Source organism: Oncorhynchus mykiss, chromosome 30, assembly GCF_013265735.2.
Source record: "Oncorhynchus mykiss isolate Arlee chromosome 30, USDA_OmykA_1.1, whole genome shotgun sequence".
NCBI classification, from domain to species: Eukaryota; Metazoa; Chordata; class Actinopteri; order Salmoniformes; family Salmonidae; genus Oncorhynchus; species Oncorhynchus mykiss.
The window spans coordinates 42,904,793-42,925,620 of record NC_050570.1 but is presented as its reverse complement, the minus strand read 5'-3'; the positions used below and the strand labels follow the sequence as shown (position 1 = coordinate 42,925,620).

Below are 20,828 nucleotides of genomic sequence, written 5' to 3'. Positions count from 1 at the left end.
ATTGTTTCAACTGGTGATTTAATTTAAGAGACATCTATTTTCTGAAAACGTTAGCCATGGATGATGGGTTTAAAGTAACAACTACGATGTGATGTTCCTCCTACTTACCCGTTCCAGGGTGATCTCCTCATACTCATAATCTGCTTCTGTTCCATTCACCTGAAAGACAAGACATCAGCCAATCAGTATCGTTGGGATCATAAGAGAGCTGTCTCCATTGGCCCAGAAGAGGGTGTGGAATGGAAAGATCAAACGTCTTTCCCACTGCACGTCTCATTTTGATGGCACACTATTCCTCAAAACCCAAACTGGAGGTGTTAAAGAAAGAGGTGTGAGGGACTAGGTACAGTAGAATTTACATACACCTTAGTCAAATACATTTAAACTCAGTTTCACAATTCCTGACATTTAATCCAAGTAACAATTCCCTGTCTTTGGTCAGTTACGATCACTACTTTATTTTAAGAATGTGAAATGTCAGAATAATAGTAGAGGGAATTATTTATTTCAGTTTTTATTTCTTTCATCACATTCCCAGTGGGTCAGAAGTTTACATACACTCAATTAGTATTTGGTAGCATTGCCTTTAAATTGTTTAACTTGGGTCAAACGTTTTGGGTAGCCTTTCACAAGCTTCCCACAATAAGTTGAGTGAATTTTGGCCCATTCCTCATGACAGAGCTGGTGTAACTGAGTCAGGTTTGTAGGTCTCCTTGCTCGCACATGCTTTTTCAGTTCTGCCCACCAATTTTCTATGGGATTGAGGTCAGGGATTTGTGATGGCCACTCCAATACCTTGACTTTGTTGTCCTTAAGCCATTTTGCCACAACTTTGGAAGTATGCTTAGGGTCATTGTCCATTTGGAAGAAATTTGCGACCAAGCTTTAACTTCCTGACTGATGTCTTGAGATGTTGCTTTAATATATGCACATAATTTCCGTTCCTCATGATGCCATGTATTTTGTGAAGAGAACCAGTCTCTCCTGCAGCAAAGCATCCCCACAACATGATGCTGCCACCCCCGTACTTCACGGTTGGGATGGTGTTCTTCGGCTTGCAAGCCTCTCCCTTTTTCCTCCAAACATAACAATGACCTTTATGGCCAAACAGTTATATTTTTGTTTCATCAGACCATACCACATTTCTCCAACAAGTACGATCTCTGTCCCCATGTGCAGTTGCAAACCGTAGTCTGGCTTTTTTTTAATGGAGGTTTTGGAGCAGTGGCTTCTTCCTTGCTGAGCGGCTTTTTAGGTTACGTCGATAAAGGACTCGTTTTACTGTGGATATAGAATATTTTGTACCTGTTTCCTCCAGCATCTTCACAAGGTCCTTTGCTGTTGTTCTGGGATTGATTGGCACTTTTTGCACCAAACTACATTCATCTCTAGGAGACAGAACGCGTCTCCTTCCTGAGCGGTATGACGGCTTCGTGGTCCCATGGTGTTTATACTTGCGTACTATTGTTTGTACAGATGAACGTGGTACCTTAATTAAGGCATTTGGAAATTGCTCCCAAGGATGAACCAGACTTGTGGAGGTCTACAATTTTATTTCTGGGGTCTTGGCTGATTTCTTTTGATTTTCCCATGATGTCGAGCAAAGAGGCAATGAGTTTGAAGGTAGGCCTTGAAATACATCCACAGATACACCTCCAATTGACTCAAATTATGTCAATTAGCCTATCAGAGGCTTCTAAAGCCATGACATCATTTTCTGGAATTTTCCAAGCTGTTTGTTAAAGGCAAAGTCAACTTAGTGTATGTAAACTTCTGACCTACTGGATTTGAGAAACATTGAAATATGAGTTAAATAATCAGTCTGTAAACAATTGTTGTGAAAATTACTTGTGTCATGCACAAAGAAGATGTCCTAGCCGACTTGCCAAAACTGTCGTTTTTAACAAGACATTTGTGGAGTGGTTGAAAAACAAGTTTTAATAACTGCAACCTACGTGTATGTAAACTTCCAACTTCAGCTGTATATACAAATCAAATCAAATCAAATTGTATTTGTCACATACACATGGTTAGCAGATGTTAATGCGAGTGTAGCGAAATGCTTGTGCTTCTAGTTCCGACAATGCAGTAATAACAAGTAATCTAACTAACAATTCCAAAACTACTGTCTTGTACACAGTGTAAGGGGATAAAGAATATGTACATAAGGATATATGAATGAGTGATGGTACAGAGCAGCATAGGCAAGATACAGTAGATGGTATTGAGTACAGTATATACATACGAGATGAGTATGTAAACAAAGTGGCATAGTTAAAGTGGCTAGTGATACATGTATTACATAAGAATACAGTCGATGATATAGAGTACAGTATATACGTATGCATATGAGGTGAATAATGTAGGGTAAGTAACATTATATAAGGTAGCATTGTTTAAAGTGGCTAGTGATATATTTACATCATTTCCCATCAATTCCCATTATTAAAGTGGCTGGAGTTGAGTCAGTGTCAGTGTGTTGGCAGCAGCCACTCAATGTTAGTGGTGGCTGTTTAACAGTCTGATGGCCTTGAGATAGAAGCTGTTTTTCAGTCTCTCGGTCCCAGCTTTGATGCACCTGTACTGACCTCGCCTTCTGGATGATAGTGGGGTGAACAGGCAGTGGCTCGGATGGTTGATGTCCTTGATGATCTTTATGGCCTTCCTGTGACATCGGGTGGTGTAGGTGTCCTGGAGGGCAGGTAGTTTGCCCCCGGTGATGCGTTGTGCAGACCTCACCACCCTCTGGAGAGCCTTACGGTTGAGGGAAGAGCAGTTGCCGTACCAGGCGGTGATACAGCCCGCCAGGATGCTCTCGATTGTGCATCTGTAGAAGTTTGTGAGTGCTTTTGGTGACAAGCCGAATTTCTTCAGCCTCCTGAGGTTGAAGAGGCGCTGCTGCGCCTTCTTCACAATGCTGTCTGTGTGAGTGGACCAATTCAGTTTGTCTGTGATGTGTATGCCGAGGAACTTAAAACTTGCTACCCTCTCCACTACTGTTCCATCGATGTGGATAGGGGGGTGTTCCCTCTGCTGTTTCCTGAAGTCCACAATCATCTCCTTAGTTTTGTTGACGTTGAGTGTGAGGTTATTTTCCTGACACCACACTCCGAGGGCCCTCACCTCCTCCCTGTAGGCCGTCTCGTCGTTGTTGGTAATCAAGCCTACCACTGTTGTGTCGTCCGCAAACTTGATGATTGAGTTGGAGGCGTGCGTGGCCACGCAGTCGTGGGTGAACAGGGAGTACAGGAGAGGGCTCAGAACGCACCCTTGTGGGGCCCCAGTGTTGAGGATCAGCGGGGGGGAGATGTTGTTGACTCCCCTCACCACCTGGGGGCGGCCCGTCAGGAAGTCCAGTACCCAGTTGCACAGGGCGGGGTCGGGCCCTGATTAAAAGCAGTGGTTCGCACTTTCAGTTTCACGCGAATGCTGCCATCAATCCACGGTTTCTGGTTAGGGAATGTTTTAATCGTTGCTATGGGAACGACATCTTCAACGCACGTTCTAATGAACTCGCACACCGAATCAGCGTATTCGTCAATGTTGTTGTCTGACGCAATACGAAACATGTCCCAGTCCACGTGATGGAAGCAGTCTTGGAGTGTGGAGTCAGCTTGGTCGGACCAGCGTTGGACAGACCTCAGCGTGGGAGCCTCTTGTTTTAGTTTCTGTCTGTAGGCAGGGATCAACAAAATGGAGTCGTGGTCAGCTTTTCCGAAAGGGGGGCGGGGCAGGGCCTTATATGCGTCGCGGAAGTTAGAGTAACAATGATCCAAGGTCTTTCCACCCCTGGTTGCGCAATCGATATGCTGATAAAATTTAGGGAGTCTTGTTTTCAGATTAGCTTTGTTAAAATCCCCAGCTACAATGAATGCAGCCTCCGGATAAATGGTTTCCAGTTTGCAAAGAGTCAAATAAAGTTCATTCAGAGCCATCGATGTGTCTGCTTGGGGGGGATATATACGGCTGTGATTAGAATCGAAGAGAATTCTCTCTATACAGTACTGGTCAAAAGTTTGGACACAACTACCTACCTATAATTTTCAATATTTTCAATATTTTCTACATTGTATAATAATAGTGAAGACATCAACACAATGAAATAACACATACGGAATCATGTAGTAACCCAAAATGTGTTAAACAAATCAAAATATATTTTAGATTCTTCAAAGTAGCCACCCTTTGCCTTGATGACAGCTTTGCACACTCTTGGCAATCTCTCAACCAGCTTCATGAGGTAGTCTCCTGGAATGCTTGTCCAACAGTCTTGAAGGAGTTCACACAATTACTGAGCACTTGTTGGCTGCTTTTCCTTCACTCTGCAGTCCAACTCATCCAAAACCATCTCAATTGGGTTGATGTCTGGTGATTGTGGAGGCCAGGTCATCTGATGCAGCACTCCATCACTCTCCTTCTAGGTCAAATAGCCCTTACACAGCCTGGAGGTGTGTTTTGTGTCATAGTCTCACTATCATTTGTTTTTCAACAGGACAAAGTGCAAACCAGATGGGATGACGTATTGCTGCAGAATGCTGTGGTAGCCATGCTGGTTAAGTGTGCATTGAATTCTAAATAAATCACAGACTGTCACCAGCAAAGCAGCCCCACACCATCACACCTCCTCCTCCAAAAATCTCAAATTTGGATTCATCAGAACAAAGGACAGATTTCCACCGATATAATGTCCTTTGTTCGTGTTTCTTGGCACAAGCAAGTCTCTTCTTCTTACTGGTGTCCTTTAGTAGTGGTTTCTTTGCAACAATTCGACCATTAAGGCCTGATTCATGCAGTCTCCTCTGAACAGTTGATGTTGAGATGTGTCTGTTACTTGAATTCAGTGAATAATTTTTGGGGGCTGCACTCTGAGGGGGATAGGGGGCAGTATTTTCACTTTTGGATAGATAGCGTATCCAATTTCAACTTCCCGCTACTCATTCCAAGAATGTAAGATAGCATATTATTAGTATATTTGGATAGAACATACTCTGAAGATTCTAAAACTGTTTGAATCATGTCTGTGACTATAACAGAACTTATGTAGCAGGCAAAACCCCAAGGACTAACCATCCAGAATTATAATTTTTTTGAGGTCACTGTCTATTCAATGAGTTTTCATTGGGAAACGAGATTTCTAAGGCACTTGTTTGCAACCGCTACCGCTTCCACTGGATGTCACCAGTCTTTGGAAATTTGTTGATGTTATTCCTTTGTGTAATGAAGAAGTACGGCCATCTTGGATCAGGGTAACGTTATGTGTACTGTTTGAGAATTGAAAAGACTAAAAAAGTAGCGTTAGTTTGTGATCCTCCTGTATTGAAAACAGATAGACTCGTCTTCAATTTGATCGATTATTAACGTTTAAAAATACCTAAAGTTGTATTACAAAAGTAGTTTGAAATGTTTTGGCAAGTTTACAGGTAACTTTTGAGATATTTGTAGTGACGTTGCGCAAATTGGAAGCTGTTTTTGTTCTGGATCAAGCGCGCCAAATAAATTGACATTTTGGATATATATGGACGGAATTAATCGAACAAAAGAACAATTTGTGATGTTTATGGGACATATTGGAGTGCCAACAAAAGAAGCTCGTCAAAGGTAAGGCATGATTTATATTTTATTTCTGCGTTTTGTGTGGTGCCTGCAGGGTTGAAATATGCTATTCTCTCTTTGTTTACTGTTGTGCTATCATCAGATAATAGCTTCTTATGCTTTCGCCGAAAAGCCTTTTTGAGATCTGATATGTTGGCTGGATTCACAACGAGTGTAGCTTTAATTTGGTATGTTACATGTGTGATTTAATGAAGGTTTGAATTTTATAGTATTTTATTTGAATTTGGCGCTCTGCATTTTACCTGCCAATTGGCTAAGTGGGACATTTGCGTCCTGCCTGTCCCAGAGAGGTTAATTGCCAATTTCTAAGGCTGGTAACTCTAATGAACTTATCCTCTGCAGCAGTAGTAACTCTGAGTCTTCCTTACCTGTGGCGGTCCTCATGAGAACCAGTTTCATCTAGCCCTTGATGGTTTTTGCTGCTGCACTTGATGAAACTTTCAAAGTACTTGAAATTTTCGGTATTGACTGACCATGTCTTAAAGTGTTGATGGACTGTCGTTTCGCTTTGCTTATTTGAGCTGTTCTAGCCATAATATGGACTTAGCCTTATTTGGTAAAATACCATCTTCTCTATACCAACCCTACCTTGTCACAACACAACTAATTGGCTGAAACTCATTAGGATGGCAATAAATACCACAAATGAACTTTTAACAAGGCACACCTGTTAATTGAAATGCACTCCAGGTGACTACCTCATGAAGCTGGTTGAGAGATTGCCAAGAGTGTGCAAAGCTGTCATCAAGGCAAAGGGTGGCTACTTTGAAGAATCTAAAATGTCTTTTGATTACTACATTATTCCATATGTTTTATTTCATAGTTTTGATGTCTTCACTATTATTCTACAATGTAGAAAATAGTTTTAAAAAAAATAAAAAATAAAAATAAAAAAACCGAATGAGTAAGTGTGTCCAAACTTTTGACTGGTACTGTATGTAGCAGTACTTTAGCTATAACAAACAACGGGTGGGTGAGAGAAGAGCAGAGCAGAGCTGACCCCTCAGTAGCAGCTTAATAAAGGGCAGCGCAGGCTGGCTATCCATGTGAAATCCCCTCTGCTCTGTGGGGAATACTGCAGCGTTCTGTAGCAGGCAGGCAGTGAGGCGGCAGGGCTTTCTGAGCAGTGCACAGCACTAATGCTGTCTTCCTGTGTGGCACGGGGGGATAATCTCCATGGGATTAGAGGTGATAGCCATGTTTGGGAAAGAGAGGATCACAGAAGGGCTGCTTTGTCCCTGCCTAACTACAGTACCATCATCACTATGACTGCTCTGCCTCTGTCCTTGCCCTAACCCAACTATACACCACTAGCGCTGTTGCGGTCATGACATTTCAGCCGGGGATTGTCAAACAACTAACTGTAGGTCTCACGATAATTGACCGTTAATTAACATAAAACATTTATCATCTCCTGGCTTCAACACAAAAACGTAAAATAAATCCATGTAATATATTGACCGGTGGTTAGTACTCTGGCGACGTCGTACGCCGGAGAGGAGGAGCAGGAGCAGACCTGACAGTACCCACCCTCTGACATGCGGCTTCAGCCGTAGGACAACGCCGACCAGGGGGACGACCCTGAGGATGAGGAGCCAGTCGGTCCGGGTGGCGATGGTGGAAATCACAGATGATGTTGGGGTCCAGAATGTACTCCACCATAACCCAACACCGCTCCTCTGGGCCATACCCCTCCCAATCCACCAGATACTGACCCCACGACGTTGGGAATCCAATAGGGATCTGACAGCATACGCCCGGCCCCCCTGGAGGGGGGGGGGGGGGGGGGGGGAATAACTGGACTGTTTGAATAACACGGTACCTCATTCTGTTTACCTGTATGTACCCAACTGACCCGCTCTGCCCATTCATCACCATTTACCCGTTATTGTCTTTGCTCTCCTGATCAACACCTTTGATTGATTACTGTTTTATTTCACTGTCTCACTCAAAATGCCTTAGATAGATCTTTCGTCCCACCCCACACAAATGCAGAGACCTCACCTGGCTTAACTTGTCCCTACAGAGATGAAACCTCTCTCATCGTCACTCAACGCCTAGGTTTACCTCCACTGTACTCACATCCTACCATACACATGTCTGTACATTAAGCCTGGAATCTTTTCTACCACGCCCAAAATTCTGCTCCTTTTATTCACTGCCCCCCAACGCGCTAGGCTACCAGCTCTTATAGCCTTTAGCCGTACCCTCATCCTTCTCCTCCTCTCTTCCTATGGGGATGTAGAGGTTAACCCAGGCCCTGTAGCCCCAAATTCCACTTCTATTCCCCAGGAGCTATCATTTGCTGACTTCTAACCGTAAAAGCCGTGGTTTCATGCATGTTAACATTAGAAGCCTCCTCCCTAAGTTTGTTTTATTCACTGCTTTAGCACACTCTGATGCCAACCCTGATGTCCTAGCCGGGTCTGAATCCTGGCTTAGGAAGGCCACCAACAATTCTGAAATTTCCACCCCCAACTACAACATTTTCCGCCAAGACAGAACTGCCAAAGAGGGAGGAGTTACAATCTACTGCAGAGATAGCTTGCAGAGTTCTGTCATGCTATCCAGGTCCGTGCCCAAACAATTCAAGCTTCTACTTTTAAAAAATCCACCTTTCCAGAAACAAGTCTCTCACTGTTGCTGCTTGTTATAGACCCCCCCTCAGCCCCCAGCTGTGCCCTGGACACCATATGTGAATTAATTGCCCCCCATTTATCTTCAGAGGTTGTACTGTTAGGTGATCTAAACTGGGACACTCCGGCCGTCCTACAATCTAAGCTAGATGCCCTCAATCTCACACAAATTATCATGGAACCTACCATGTACAACCCTAAATCTGTTAACATGGGCACCCTCATAGATATCATCCTGACCAACCTGCCCTCTAAATACACCTCTGCTGTCTTCAACCAGGATCTCAGCCATCACTGCCTCATTGCCTGCATCTGTAATGTGTCCGTGGTCAAACGACCACCCCTCATCACTGCCAAACACTCCCTAAAACACTTCAGCGATCAGGCCTTTCTAATCAATCTGGCCCGGGTATCCTGGAAGGATATTGACCATCAGTAGCGGATGCCTTGTTATCCTTTCAAAGTTCTTTCCTCACCATATTAAATAAGCATGCCCCATTCAAAAAAGAAATTAACTAAGAAAAGATATAGCCCTTGATTCACTCCAGACCTGACTGCCCTTGACAAGCACAAAAACATCCTGTGGCATACTGCATTAGCATCGAATAGTCCCCGTGATATGCAACTCTTCAGGGAAGAAAGGAACAAATATCAAATCAAATCAAATTTTATTTGTCAAATACACATGGTTAGCAGATGTTAATGCGAGTGTAGCGAAATGCTAAAAATATACACATGCAGTTAGGAAAACAAAGGCTAGCATTTTCAAACAGAAATTTGCATCCTGTAGCACAAACTCCAAAAATGTCTGGGACACTGTAAAGTCCATGGAGAATAAGAGCACCTCCTGCCAGCTGCCCACTGCACTGAGGATAGGAAACACTGTCACCACCAATAAATGTACGATAATCAAGAATTTCCATAAGTATTTTTCTACAGCTGTCCATGCTTTCCACCTGGCTACCCCTACCCTGGTAGACAGCTATGCACCCCCCACTGCAACTTGCCCAAGTCTCCCCCATTTCTCCTTCCCCCAAATCCAGATAGCTGATGTTCTGAAAGAGCTGCAAAATTTGGACCCCTACAAATCAGCTGTGCTAGACAATCTGGACCCTCTCTTTCTAAAGTTATCTGCCACAATTGTTGCAACCCCTTTTTCTAGTCTTTTCAACCTCTCTTTCGTATCGTCTGAGATCTCTAAAGATTGGAATGCTGCCGGGGTCATCCCCCTCTTCAAAGGGGGTGATATTCTAGACCCAAACTGTTACAGACCTATATCTATCCTACCCTGCCTTTCTAAAGTCTTCGAAAGCCAAGTTAACCTGTTGAGTCTAAGGGTCATTTTTTTTATTTTTGGAAAAATAACGTTCCCAACGTAAACGGGCCATTTTTCAGGACCAGAAAATAGAATATGCATATAATTGACAGCTTAGGATAGAAAACACTCTAAAGTTTCCAAAACTGTAAATATATTGTTTGTGAGTATAACAGAACTGATATTGCAGGCAAAAGAATGAGAAAAATCAGGAACGCAGCGGTTTCTAAATAAGAGTCCCTTCCTATGCTTCCCTATTGAGCAGTGAATGGGATATTAATGAAATTCCTTTTTATATGGCTTCTTTAATGTGTCTAGTATCACAAGACATAGTTTCAGGCTTTTATTTTGAAAAATGAGCCTGAGCGACAGCATTGTGTCAGTGTCCACCTGATGGCTCTTTGTGTATTTCTTGCGCAAAAGACAAAGGTAGCCAGTTTTCCACCCGTCTTACTGAAAAAAGCTCTGTCCCGGTTGATATATTATCGAATAGATATTTGAAACACACCTTGAGGATTGATTATAAACAACGTTTGCCATGTTTCTGTCGATATTATGGAGCTAATTTTGAATATTTTTCTGCGTTGTCGGTGCTGCAATTTCCAGTCGTTTTCTCAGCCAAACGTGAAGAACAAATTTTTGGCTACAAAAATAATTTTTCTGGAAAAAAGGAACATTTGCTATCTAACTGGGAGTCTCGTGAGTGAAAACTTCCGAAGCTCATCAAAGGTAAACAATTTAATTTGATTGCTTTTCTGATTTTTGTTACCAGAATGCCTGCTGCTAGCTAGGCATAATGCTATGCTAGGCCATCGATAAACTTACACAAATACTTGTCTTGCTTTGGCTGTAAAGCATATTTTCAAAATCTGAAATGACAGGGTGATTAACAAAAGGCTAAGCTGTGTTTGAATATATTTCACTTGTGATTTCATGAATATGAATATTTTCTAGTAAGATTTTTTGTACTTATGCTACTTAGTGTCGGTTGATGACAATTCTCCTGAATCCGGGATGGGTAGTTACAAGAGGTTTTAACAAACAGATCACCAACCATTTCGAATCCCACCGTACCTTCTCCGCTATGCAATCTGGTTTCCCGAGCTGGTCATGGGTGCACCTCAGCCACGCTCAATGTCCTACACGATATCATAACTGTCATTGATAAAAGACAATACTGTGCAGACATATTGGTGATTCTCTGTATTTGTGATTCTCTGATCCACCTCTACGCAGACGACACCATTCAGTATACTTCTGGCCCTTCTCTGGACACAACCCTCCAGATGAGCTTCAATGCCATACAACACTCCTTTCGTGGCCTCCAACTGCTCTTAAATGCAAGCAAACTAAATGCATGCTCTTCAACCGATCGCTGCCCGCACCTGCCCACCCATCTAGCATCACTACTCTGGACAGTTCTGACTTAGAATACAAATACCTAGGTGTCTGGATGGACTGTAAACTCTTCTTCAAAGATCACATTACACATCTCCAATCCAAAATTAAATCTAGAATCGGCTTCCTATTTTGCAACAAAGCATCCTTCACTCATGCTGCCAAACATACCCTCGTAAAGCTGACCATCCTACCGATCCTTGACTTCGGCGATGTCATTTACAAAATAACCGCCAACACTCTACTCAGCAAATTGGATGTAGTCTATCACAGTCCCATCCGTTTTGTCACCAAAATCCCCATATACTACCCACCACTGTGACCTGTATGCTCTCATTGGCTGGCCCTCGCTTCATATTCGTTGCCAAACCCACTGGCTCCAGGTCATCTATAAGTCCTTGCTAGGTAAAGCCCCGCATTATCTCAGCTCACTGGTCACCATAGCAGCACTCACACATAGCATGTGCTCAAGCAGGTATATTGAACTAGTCACCCCCAAAGCCAACTCCTACTTTGGCCGCCTTTCCTTCCAGTTATCTGCTGCCAATGACTGGAATGAATTGCAAAAATAACTGAAGCTGGAAATATATATCACCCTCACCAACTTTAAGCATCAGCTGTCAGAGAAGCTTACAGATCATTGCACCTGTACATAGCCCATCTGTAAATAATCCACCCAACTACCTCATCCCCATATTGTTATTTATTGTTTTGCTCCTGTGCACCCGGGTCTCTACTTGCACATTCATCTTCTGCACATCTATCACTTCCAGTGTTAATGCTAAATTATAATTATTTCACAACTATGGCCTATTTATTGCCATACCTCCCTAATCTTACTACATTTCCACACTTTGCATATAGACTTTTCTATTGTTTTATTGACTGTACGTTTGTTTATCCCATGTGTAACTGTGTTGTTTGTGTCGCACTGCTTTGCTCTATCTTGGCCAGGTCGCAGTTCTAAATGAGAACTTGCTCTCAACTGGCCTGCCTGGTTAAATAAGGTAAAATAAAAAATAAACATGAAAAGAGGGTATGTATGTCACCTCATTGACCCTCCGGAGAACTTTGAATGGCCCCACAAACCAGGTGCTCAGTTTCTTGCAGGGCAGGCGGAGTGGGAGCCAAACACGATCCCCAGAATGGAACACAGGGGTCTCACTGCTGTGACGGTGTGCCTGTTCCTTCTGACGATTGACGGCACTCTGGAGTCTCACATGCACATTGTTCCACACCTCCTCCACGCGCCATCACCACTCATCTACCACAGGAGCCATGGTCGGGCCTGGTGTCCATGGGGCCAGGGCCGTCTGTAAACCCAAAACACACTGGAAGGGGTTCAACCCAGTGGAGGAGTTACGTAGAGAATTCTGGATGTACTCGGCCCAAGGAAGGAAACGTGCCCACTCACCCTGCAGGTCCTGACAGTGACTCCTCGGGTACCTCCCTAGCTCCTGATTCATCCTCTCCTCCTGCCCGTTAGACTGAGGCCGATACCTGGGTGTGAGACTAACCATGACCCCAAGCTTCTCCAAGAAAGCCCGCCATATGTGAATTGGGGGCCATGGTCCGAGACAATGTCCTCCGGAAGGCCATAATGCCGGAAGACCTGCTGGAAGAGTGCCTCAGCGACCTGGAGATCAATGGGAAGACCAGGAAAATGGATGAATTGACATGACTTGGAAAATCTATCCACTACCACCAGAATGGTGGTGAAACCATCAAAAGGAGGAAGATCTTTAACAAAGTCAATGGATAGATGGGACCAAGGTCGCTGAGGCACGGGAAGCGGCAGGGGCTTCCCTGCTGAGCATTCCAGGGGGACTTAAGTTTGAGCACACACGGAACAGGAGTTGATATACCGCGTAACTTCCTGCACCAAGGTGGGCCACCAGTATTTCTCAGTGAGGGAATGGATTGTGCGAGAAATACCTGGAGGTCCAGCGACGACAGCTGCGTGTGCCCGGGTCAGCAGCCAATCCCTTATCCCTGAGGAAATGTAGATGCACGTGAGAGGACAATTCTCACGAAAGGCCTCATTGGCTGCTGGAGACCAAACCAACCTACGAGGCCCACTCTTGAGGAGGGAGGTGAGAGGGGCGGCGAGGGCACTGAAGTTCCTGATGAAGCGGCGGTAAAAGTTGGCAAACCCCAAAAACCATTGTAACACCTTGATGGTGATTAGGACTGGCCATGACCTTACCGCATCTACCTTCTTGTCCTCCATCCTCACTCCCTGCGGGCTGATTTTGTAGCCCAAGAAGGGGACAGCCCTCTGGTGGAATTGGCACTTCTCCGCCTTGATGATCAGGTGGTTAGCCAAGAGGCGTTCGTGGACTGCTCGAACGTGAGTGATGTGATCTTCCAGGTTGGTCGGGAAGATCAGGATGTCATCTATGTACACAATCACCTGACGTCCGAGCATGTCCCTGAACACCTCGTTGACGAATGCCTGGAACACTGACGGAACATTGGCTAGGCCAAAAGGCATCTTCCACTCATCCCCCTCCGGAAGTGAATGAGATTGTAGGCACTCCACAGGTCCAGTTTGGTAAAGAACCAGGCCCTGCGGAGCTGCTCAATGGCTGACGGCACCAGCGGGAGAGGGTACCGACACTCCGTGGTAATGTCATTGAGTCCACGGTAATCGATACAAGGGCATAATCCTTCCTCCTCCTTTTCAACGAAGAAGAAACCAGCCAACGCAGGGGACGTGGACCTGCAGATGAAACTCTGTTGAATGTAAAGTTGAAGTCGGAAGTTTACATACACTTAGGTTGTAGTCATTAAAACTTGTTTTTCAACCACTCCACAAATTTCTTGCAAAAAAATATAGTTCTGGCAAGTCGGTAAGGACGTCTACTTTGTGCATGACACAAGTAAAAGTATCTATATCCACAGTAAAACAGGTCCTATATTGACATAACCTGAAAGGAAAAAGCCACTGCTCCAAAACCCCCATAAAAAGCCAGACTACGGTTTGCAACTGCACATGGGAACAAAGATCGTACTTTTTGGAGAAATGTCCAAAATGGCCAGAAGAAACAAAAATAGATGACATTCAGAGGAACGAAATTATTTGAATATTGTGAAGCAACATCTCAAAACATCAGTTAAAGCTTGGTCGAACATGGGTCTTCCAAATGGACCCCAAGCATACTTCCAAAGTTGTGGCAAAATGGCTTAAGGACAACAAAGTCAAGGTATTGGAGTGGCCATCACAAAGCCCTGACCTCAATCCTATAGAACATTTGTGGACAGAACTGAAGAAGTGTGTGCGAGCAAGGAGGCCTACAAACCTGACTCAGTTACACCAACTCTGTCAAGAGGAATGGGCAAAAATTCACCCAACTTATTGTGGGAAGCTTGTGGAAGGCTACCCTAAACGTTTTACCCAAGTTAAACAATTTAAAGGCAATGCTACCAAATGCTAATTGAGTGTATGTAAACTGATCCACTGGGAATGTGATGAAAGAAATAAAAGCTGAAATAAATCATTCTCTCTACTATTTTTTGACATTTCACATTATTAAAATAAAGTGGTGATCCTAACTGACCTAATGACAGGGAATTTTTACTAGGATTAAAAGTCAGGAATTGTGAAAAACGGAGTTTAAATGTATTTGGCTAAGGTGTATGTAAACTTCAGACGTAAACTGTACTTCTCCACGGTTTGAGTCTCAGCCACCAACAGAGGGTAGGTACGTCTGCATGGAGGTGTAGCACCGGAAAACAGGTCAATGCACAGTCACAGGGGCGATGAAGAGGGAGACAGGTAGCACGGGTCTTGAGAATACCACCCTTAGATTCTGCTATTTCTCTGGGATTGTTGGGCTGGAGGGCAACCACAGGACTTTCAACCGACGTGGAACCACAGGGAGGCAGATCCTCCGGTATTCAGGTGACCAGTCGGTGATTCTCATCCTCGACCATGAGATGGTAGGGTTATGGCGCTGAAACTAAGGTACTCTGAGGATGATCTTGTGAACTGGTGCACTGGTGATGAAGAAGGGGATGTTTTCCTGGTGATTGGGCTCCACGGTGAGGGTGAGTGGTTGGGTGATGTGTGTGATGGGTCCAGATCCTAAAGGCTGACAGTAGAGATCTTGAATCCACTAGAACTGTAGACACAGGGCATGAGGGACAGTCAGCCAAAGTGATGGGTATTACAAAGAGTCTAACAGGAAGAGCAGCAGATGGAATACTCACTCCTGGTCCAGGGGATGTAACATCACGTGACCGTCCCTCTGCTCTAGTGGATCCCGGATTCTGAAGTAACGGACACCGCTGGCGCTTGTGCCCTCTCAGTACAGACAGAGCCCCAGCTGTATCCGTCTGCGTCATTCCGCCGCGGGAAGTTATGTCACCCCTACCTCCATGGGTTCAGCCTCTGGTCCCGAACACTCGCCGAAGGAGGGAGAAAAGCGATGAAGATGCCGACGCTCCCGGAGGAGGTTTTCCAGATGGATGGCCCTCCTTGCCCAGACCTCTTCTAAATAACGTGCTTAGCGCCGGCTCATTCCATCCACTGGAAGCTGCTACTGTCCGTAAATCATATATATTTTTTTTAATTCTAGTTGAAGTTTACATGAAAGTATTACATGTATTACGTAAAAATCAGTAATTAAATGGAGTTTTATTCACCCATCATGCATCATCTAGAGTAGTAGTTCTTAGATGACCACAAGTTCATGTATTCGCTTATATGCCTTCAGAATGAGGTTGTTATTCTCAACACCCCCTTGTGTTGAGGGCTAAAATGGCTAAATGGCTAAAAAGCTCAATTTGTAAAAAAGTCAGAGAACAATAACATGGAGGCATGAATGGGCTTTAGTGATGTGGTCAATTGTTTGCTGACTCATATTATTATTTATTTTGTCAGGGGAAATCCCATTAAGACCATGGTCCCATTCTCAAGGGTGCCCTGATCACAACAATACAACAACCAACACAATGTTAAACAGCAATCAACACAAAACAAAACATAAAAAAACAGTTATAGTCCTCAGCTACTACTATAGGTCCTTAATTAACACCCTAAACTGCCTAAGCGGCACCACAACATCTAATTGTGATGAGTTCTGCAAATTGTTCCAGCAGTGAGGCTCATTAAAACTAAAAACAGATTTTGCTAATTCGGTGGAAACCCGAGGAACCTCAAGAGATAACCAACCCTGCGAACGGGTTTGGTAAGTTATGTTTTTAGTCTTCAACAATGTAAGTCGGAAGCTTTGTAAACAAAAAGGGAATAGTGAAGTGATCAACAGGACTTTTTTTTTTTTTTTAACTAGGCAAGTCAGTTAAGAACAAATTCTTATTTTCAATGACGGCCTAAAATATAGTCAGGGGCAGAACGACAGATTTATACCTTGTTAGCTCGGGGGTTTGAACTTGCAACCTTCCGGTTACTAGTCCAACGCTCTAACCACTAGGCTACCCTGCCGCCCCACTTTAATGAGGACCAGCCAACCTTTTTAATACTCAATGATGAGTATTAAAACGGTCACCTAGAGTATAATGGCTGTCTGCAGATTGAGCTAATGGCCTCTCATTACCGAAACACACATTTCTCATTATTATGTTCTTTTTAGGTCAATTTCGGTAATGAGAGCGTTCATTTTGGCAATGATAATACGATAATTCTAATATATAGTCAATGGGTGTGCTGTGCTGGTAACTTTATTTAATTACTAAGAACATTTATTAAACCTATTGTATAGATTTTTTGTAAAACAGTGAAATATGGGGTCTATAAACCCCATTTAACTTACTTCAAGCCACAAATCATTTGGGATTAATTAATTGCACACTCTGATGATTTGTTGGGATACTGAATCTCTGAGATCAGTACAGATTTTCAATGGCAAACTATGCAACACTCATTACCGAAACCTGTTTATCATTACCGTAATGCACCAATATTTAAGAAATATTAAAAGAAAACGCATTTGGGCTTAATCTGGTAGTGTGACCTTTGTTCTTAATGTATAGATAAATCAAATAGATAAGATGTATACACAAGTGAACGTGACAAAAACATTTTTTTAAAGGTTGTGTTATGGTAATGAGATAAATTATGAAATAAATATTAATAATTACATTTTATTTATTTTTTTACTCAGGCCTCTTCATTAGGGGCGCAATGTCAACCATTTATTTGTTCATTATGTTGTTGAAAATTGATGCGGCAACGATAATTTTTGAGTGGGTAGTTGAAGAAATTGTGTTAACATGCATAATATCTCATCAAAAAACATAAATAATTAAGAAATATATAAGTACAGATCCTAATCTCAGTGATCCGAAAGGAAATTTATTAAAAACTACACTTGAGAATTTGTGAGAATGACCCTGTCACGCCTTGATCTGTTTCACCTGTCTTTGTGATTGTCTCCACCCACCTCCAGGTGCAACCCGTTTTCCCCATTAGTCCCTGGGTATTCATTCCGGTGAAATCCTGTTTGTTTGTTGCCAGTTCGTCTTGTCTTGTCAACCAGCGTGTTTTTCCATGCGCCTGCTTTTTCTTATCTCTCTTTTGCTAGTCCTCCCGGTTTTGACCCTTGCCTGCCTTGACTCTGAACCCGCCTGCCTGACCATACTGCCTGCCCTGACCTCTCTGATTCAGAGGGGTTGGGTTAAATACAGAAGACACATCTCAGTTGAATACGTTCAGTTGGACAACTGATTAGGTACCCCCTTCCCCTTTTACAATCCCCCTTCTCTCTAAGGCCTTCCTCTCTCGCTCGCTCTCTCCCAGGGTAGCCATACAGGCCCCAAATTAGGGTAAATCTCAGAAACATCGCTCTGTTTTTCTCTCTCACCCTCTTGCTCCCTCTCTCTCTGCCAGGGTAGCCATATAGGCTCCAAATTAGGACCAATTAAAGACATCTGGTGTAGTAGAAACTTCCCTTTCCACTTTTTCTTTCAATCAGTTTGGTTGAACAACAATGTTAGGGATAAAATAATACACACAGACAGTGCTGGGGAGGGATTAGAGGTTTAGAGTTCCTAAATTGAAGTTGCAAAAGGAAAATAAATAAACACCCAACAATTAATCTCCCAACCAACCCCAGCATGCCACTGTTACACAAGGCTCTGTCCATGATTTGGGCTGTTTGGGTATGATCCTGTAACCCAGGCTTTAAGCTCCCTGATGAGACTCTAAGGCCTTTAAATATCAAATGCATTCCTGTCTATTTGCACAAAATACTAGGCTGCTTACCTGCTTGCAATGCAATACTTCAACCACTAGAAACTGTGCGTATGCATGGTCTGAAGTTTGTGGGACGCTAAGCAAATTCTCTGTTCAAGTTCAGTTTTTATAAATGGCAACTTTTGCATGAACACTGGCATGTTTTGGGGTATATTTTGTACGTACTCAACGTTTTTAATTGAGGCCTCTGATGCTGTCATCAGAGTCCTAGGGAAACAGATGCACAAGGCAGTCAGTGCAAGCAACACTACTGAACTCAAACAGTCACTCTCTAGGCTGCTGAGACGAAGTCAAGCATTCAACACTAGATACACCCAAGCGCTGAGACAGAATGGAATCTCTGGGCACAGGACTATAGTAAGAGCAAAGACCCTCAGAGCAAAGAACTATTCTCCAGCAGGTGGGAGTAACACCAGCTGCTATGGCGAGGACCTGTTCTTATGCAATCGTCACATCACCAGCAATTTCCATCGGGAACTGCAGTTACTGTAATATACGTGCTATTCATTGACCCTTAGATTGAGCAGCGGATTTACAAGGGATGAGTATACATTCTATATTCCCCTCAGCAGAATTATGCACAGAGACTAGACCACACATCCTTATTTGGCTTGTAATCTCAATAAACAATCTCAATGGAAGGCATTTCCCCAGCCCAGATAAATACACTATTCTAAACATTCGGGAGGCTCAGTTTGCCTGGTAATTGAAATGTAACAGAAAGTAATTCTAATGTAAGATGTACAGTACAATGTTGTTGCTGCATACTGTACAAAGAGAGGTTCAAATCACCCAGTAGATAAATCAGACATAATAGTCAATGTCTGTAGCTTGCATCTTTGATTTCTAGCTCTGGCTGGTAACAATTATAGATTATAACTTTGACATGGTATTTCGCTTTAACAGCAACTACGTTGTGCTTCATAAACAAAGGACAGGATGGTTACACTCTATTTGTAGTCCATTATTTCCTGGTACATAGCCTACATCGTCGACATTACATGGTAACATGGTAATTAAATAAGAGTTCTCTAATAACCATTTGGTTTTGCATTTTATTAGGATCCCCATTAGCTGTTGCAAAAGCAGCAGCTACTCTTCATGGGGTCCACACAAAACATAATAGAGAATGACATAATACAGAACATCAATAGACAAGAACAGCTCAAGGACAGAACTACATACATTTATTTGTGGCTAATTTCAGTTCAGTGTTTTTTCTGTGCATGTGTAAAGAAATGTAGACTTACGTATGGGGGGGTGTCCAAACTGTCTGTGTTGACCACCACTGGACGTGGGTTTGCCTGCAACAGAAAATCAAAATATTTAGTGAGAAAATACTTCTTTTTTTTCACCTCGCAATTACCCTGGTAGTATGTTGCAAAAGCTTCACACAACAACAAAAAATAAATACATTTGGCAAAGCCCCCCCAAAAAAACTTGTGAGACAAAATAATCACTTACTCTCCGCATGTTTTGGTAGAACATTTTGAAAGCATCGGCTAGAGATTATCACGGCAGAATGGGTCCATATGCGACATGACATGGTGTTCTGTTGTGCCGAACTCCTGAAGCTTGAAGCCTACAGCTATGGCGTGGACCCAAACACCCCCAACTACAGCCTTAATAACAGACAACTCCTTCTGGCGCTTCACTGGGCTGATCTCTCCTACAGGTCTGGAGGTAAAAACAACCACCCGAAGCTGAATATCTCTCCAGAAACACTCATCCTTCAAACTCCACCACCCCCACCAAAACAGAATCCAAATGGGAGGGGTGTAAAAAAAAACAGTAACAGATAAGAGGAGAGAAAAAAAGAAGAGTATGACCTGTGACCTGTGTGACCAGGGTGCGGGTGGAGAGAAGGGTGGAGCGATGGCAGGAATGGTCTCAGCTGGTATAAGGATCACAGGGATTATGGGTACGGGGGGCAGGGGGCGGGACCACCACATCTGGCTGCTAAACAATGGCAATGGAGGTTGAGGGTCAGGGTACAACACATAGACACACAGGCAGAATACACACAATACACAACTACACACAACACATCACATGATGAAGGGCAAGAAGGGAGGGAGGAAGAGAGAGAGAGGGTGTTTGTGAGAGAGAGAGAGAGAGAGAGAGAGAGAGAGAGAGAGAGAAAACAGGTGAGAGAAGTTGAAAGAGAGACAATATGATAATGTTCTGAGTGATGATAATGTGGTAGTGAGGGAGGATTGTCTGGATTGTCTAGTGGCAGCTGCTGAGGGCTCAAATGTGTGCGTAGATTATGGAGAGGGGATGAGAGGAGAAAATAGAGAGAGAAGAATGGGCTGAACCACCTAGCATCAGAGAGGATGTCAAAGGGCATCCATTGATAAGAGTTTGGGGATTTGGTATGTTGTTCTGTGCAACGGAGGATGCAGTCAGTATTTACTACTGTGTTACTGACCGAGTACTAAGAACGATGTGAACATCCTTGCCTCTTCTGACCTCACCGTTTCCCAGTCTCCTCCCACTCACAAGGCAGGCAATACAATTGACCTCATCTTTGCTGGAGGCTGTTCTCCTACTAATCTCACTACAACCCCCTTCCAGGTCTCTGATCACTACTTTGTTTCCTTTTCTGTCTCCCTCTCCTCCTACCCTAGCCAATCAGCGCCTACCCAGA

The 20,828-nt window shown here is 43.5% G+C and overlaps 1 protein-coding gene across 3 annotated transcripts in view; it reads right to left on the bottom strand.

Moving 5' to 3' along the window:
* Positions 1-20,828, bottom strand: part of LOC110521846 (discs large homolog 1-like protein) — a 187,252-nt gene that overhangs the window by 91,409 nt on the left and 75,015 nt on the right. For 2 of the 3 annotated variants that reach the window (XM_021599762.2, XM_021599763.2), the window contains 2 exons: positions 19,429-19,482; positions 109-159 (listed from right to left, as the gene is read on the bottom strand). In XM_021599762.2, the coding sequence (XP_021455437.1) occupies positions 109-159; positions 19,429-19,482 (105 nt within the window). Of the gene's footprint in view, positions 1-108; positions 160-19,428; positions 19,483-19,642; positions 19,790-20,828 lie in introns of those variants that run through there. The other variant, XM_021599764.2, reaches the window with a different exon arrangement.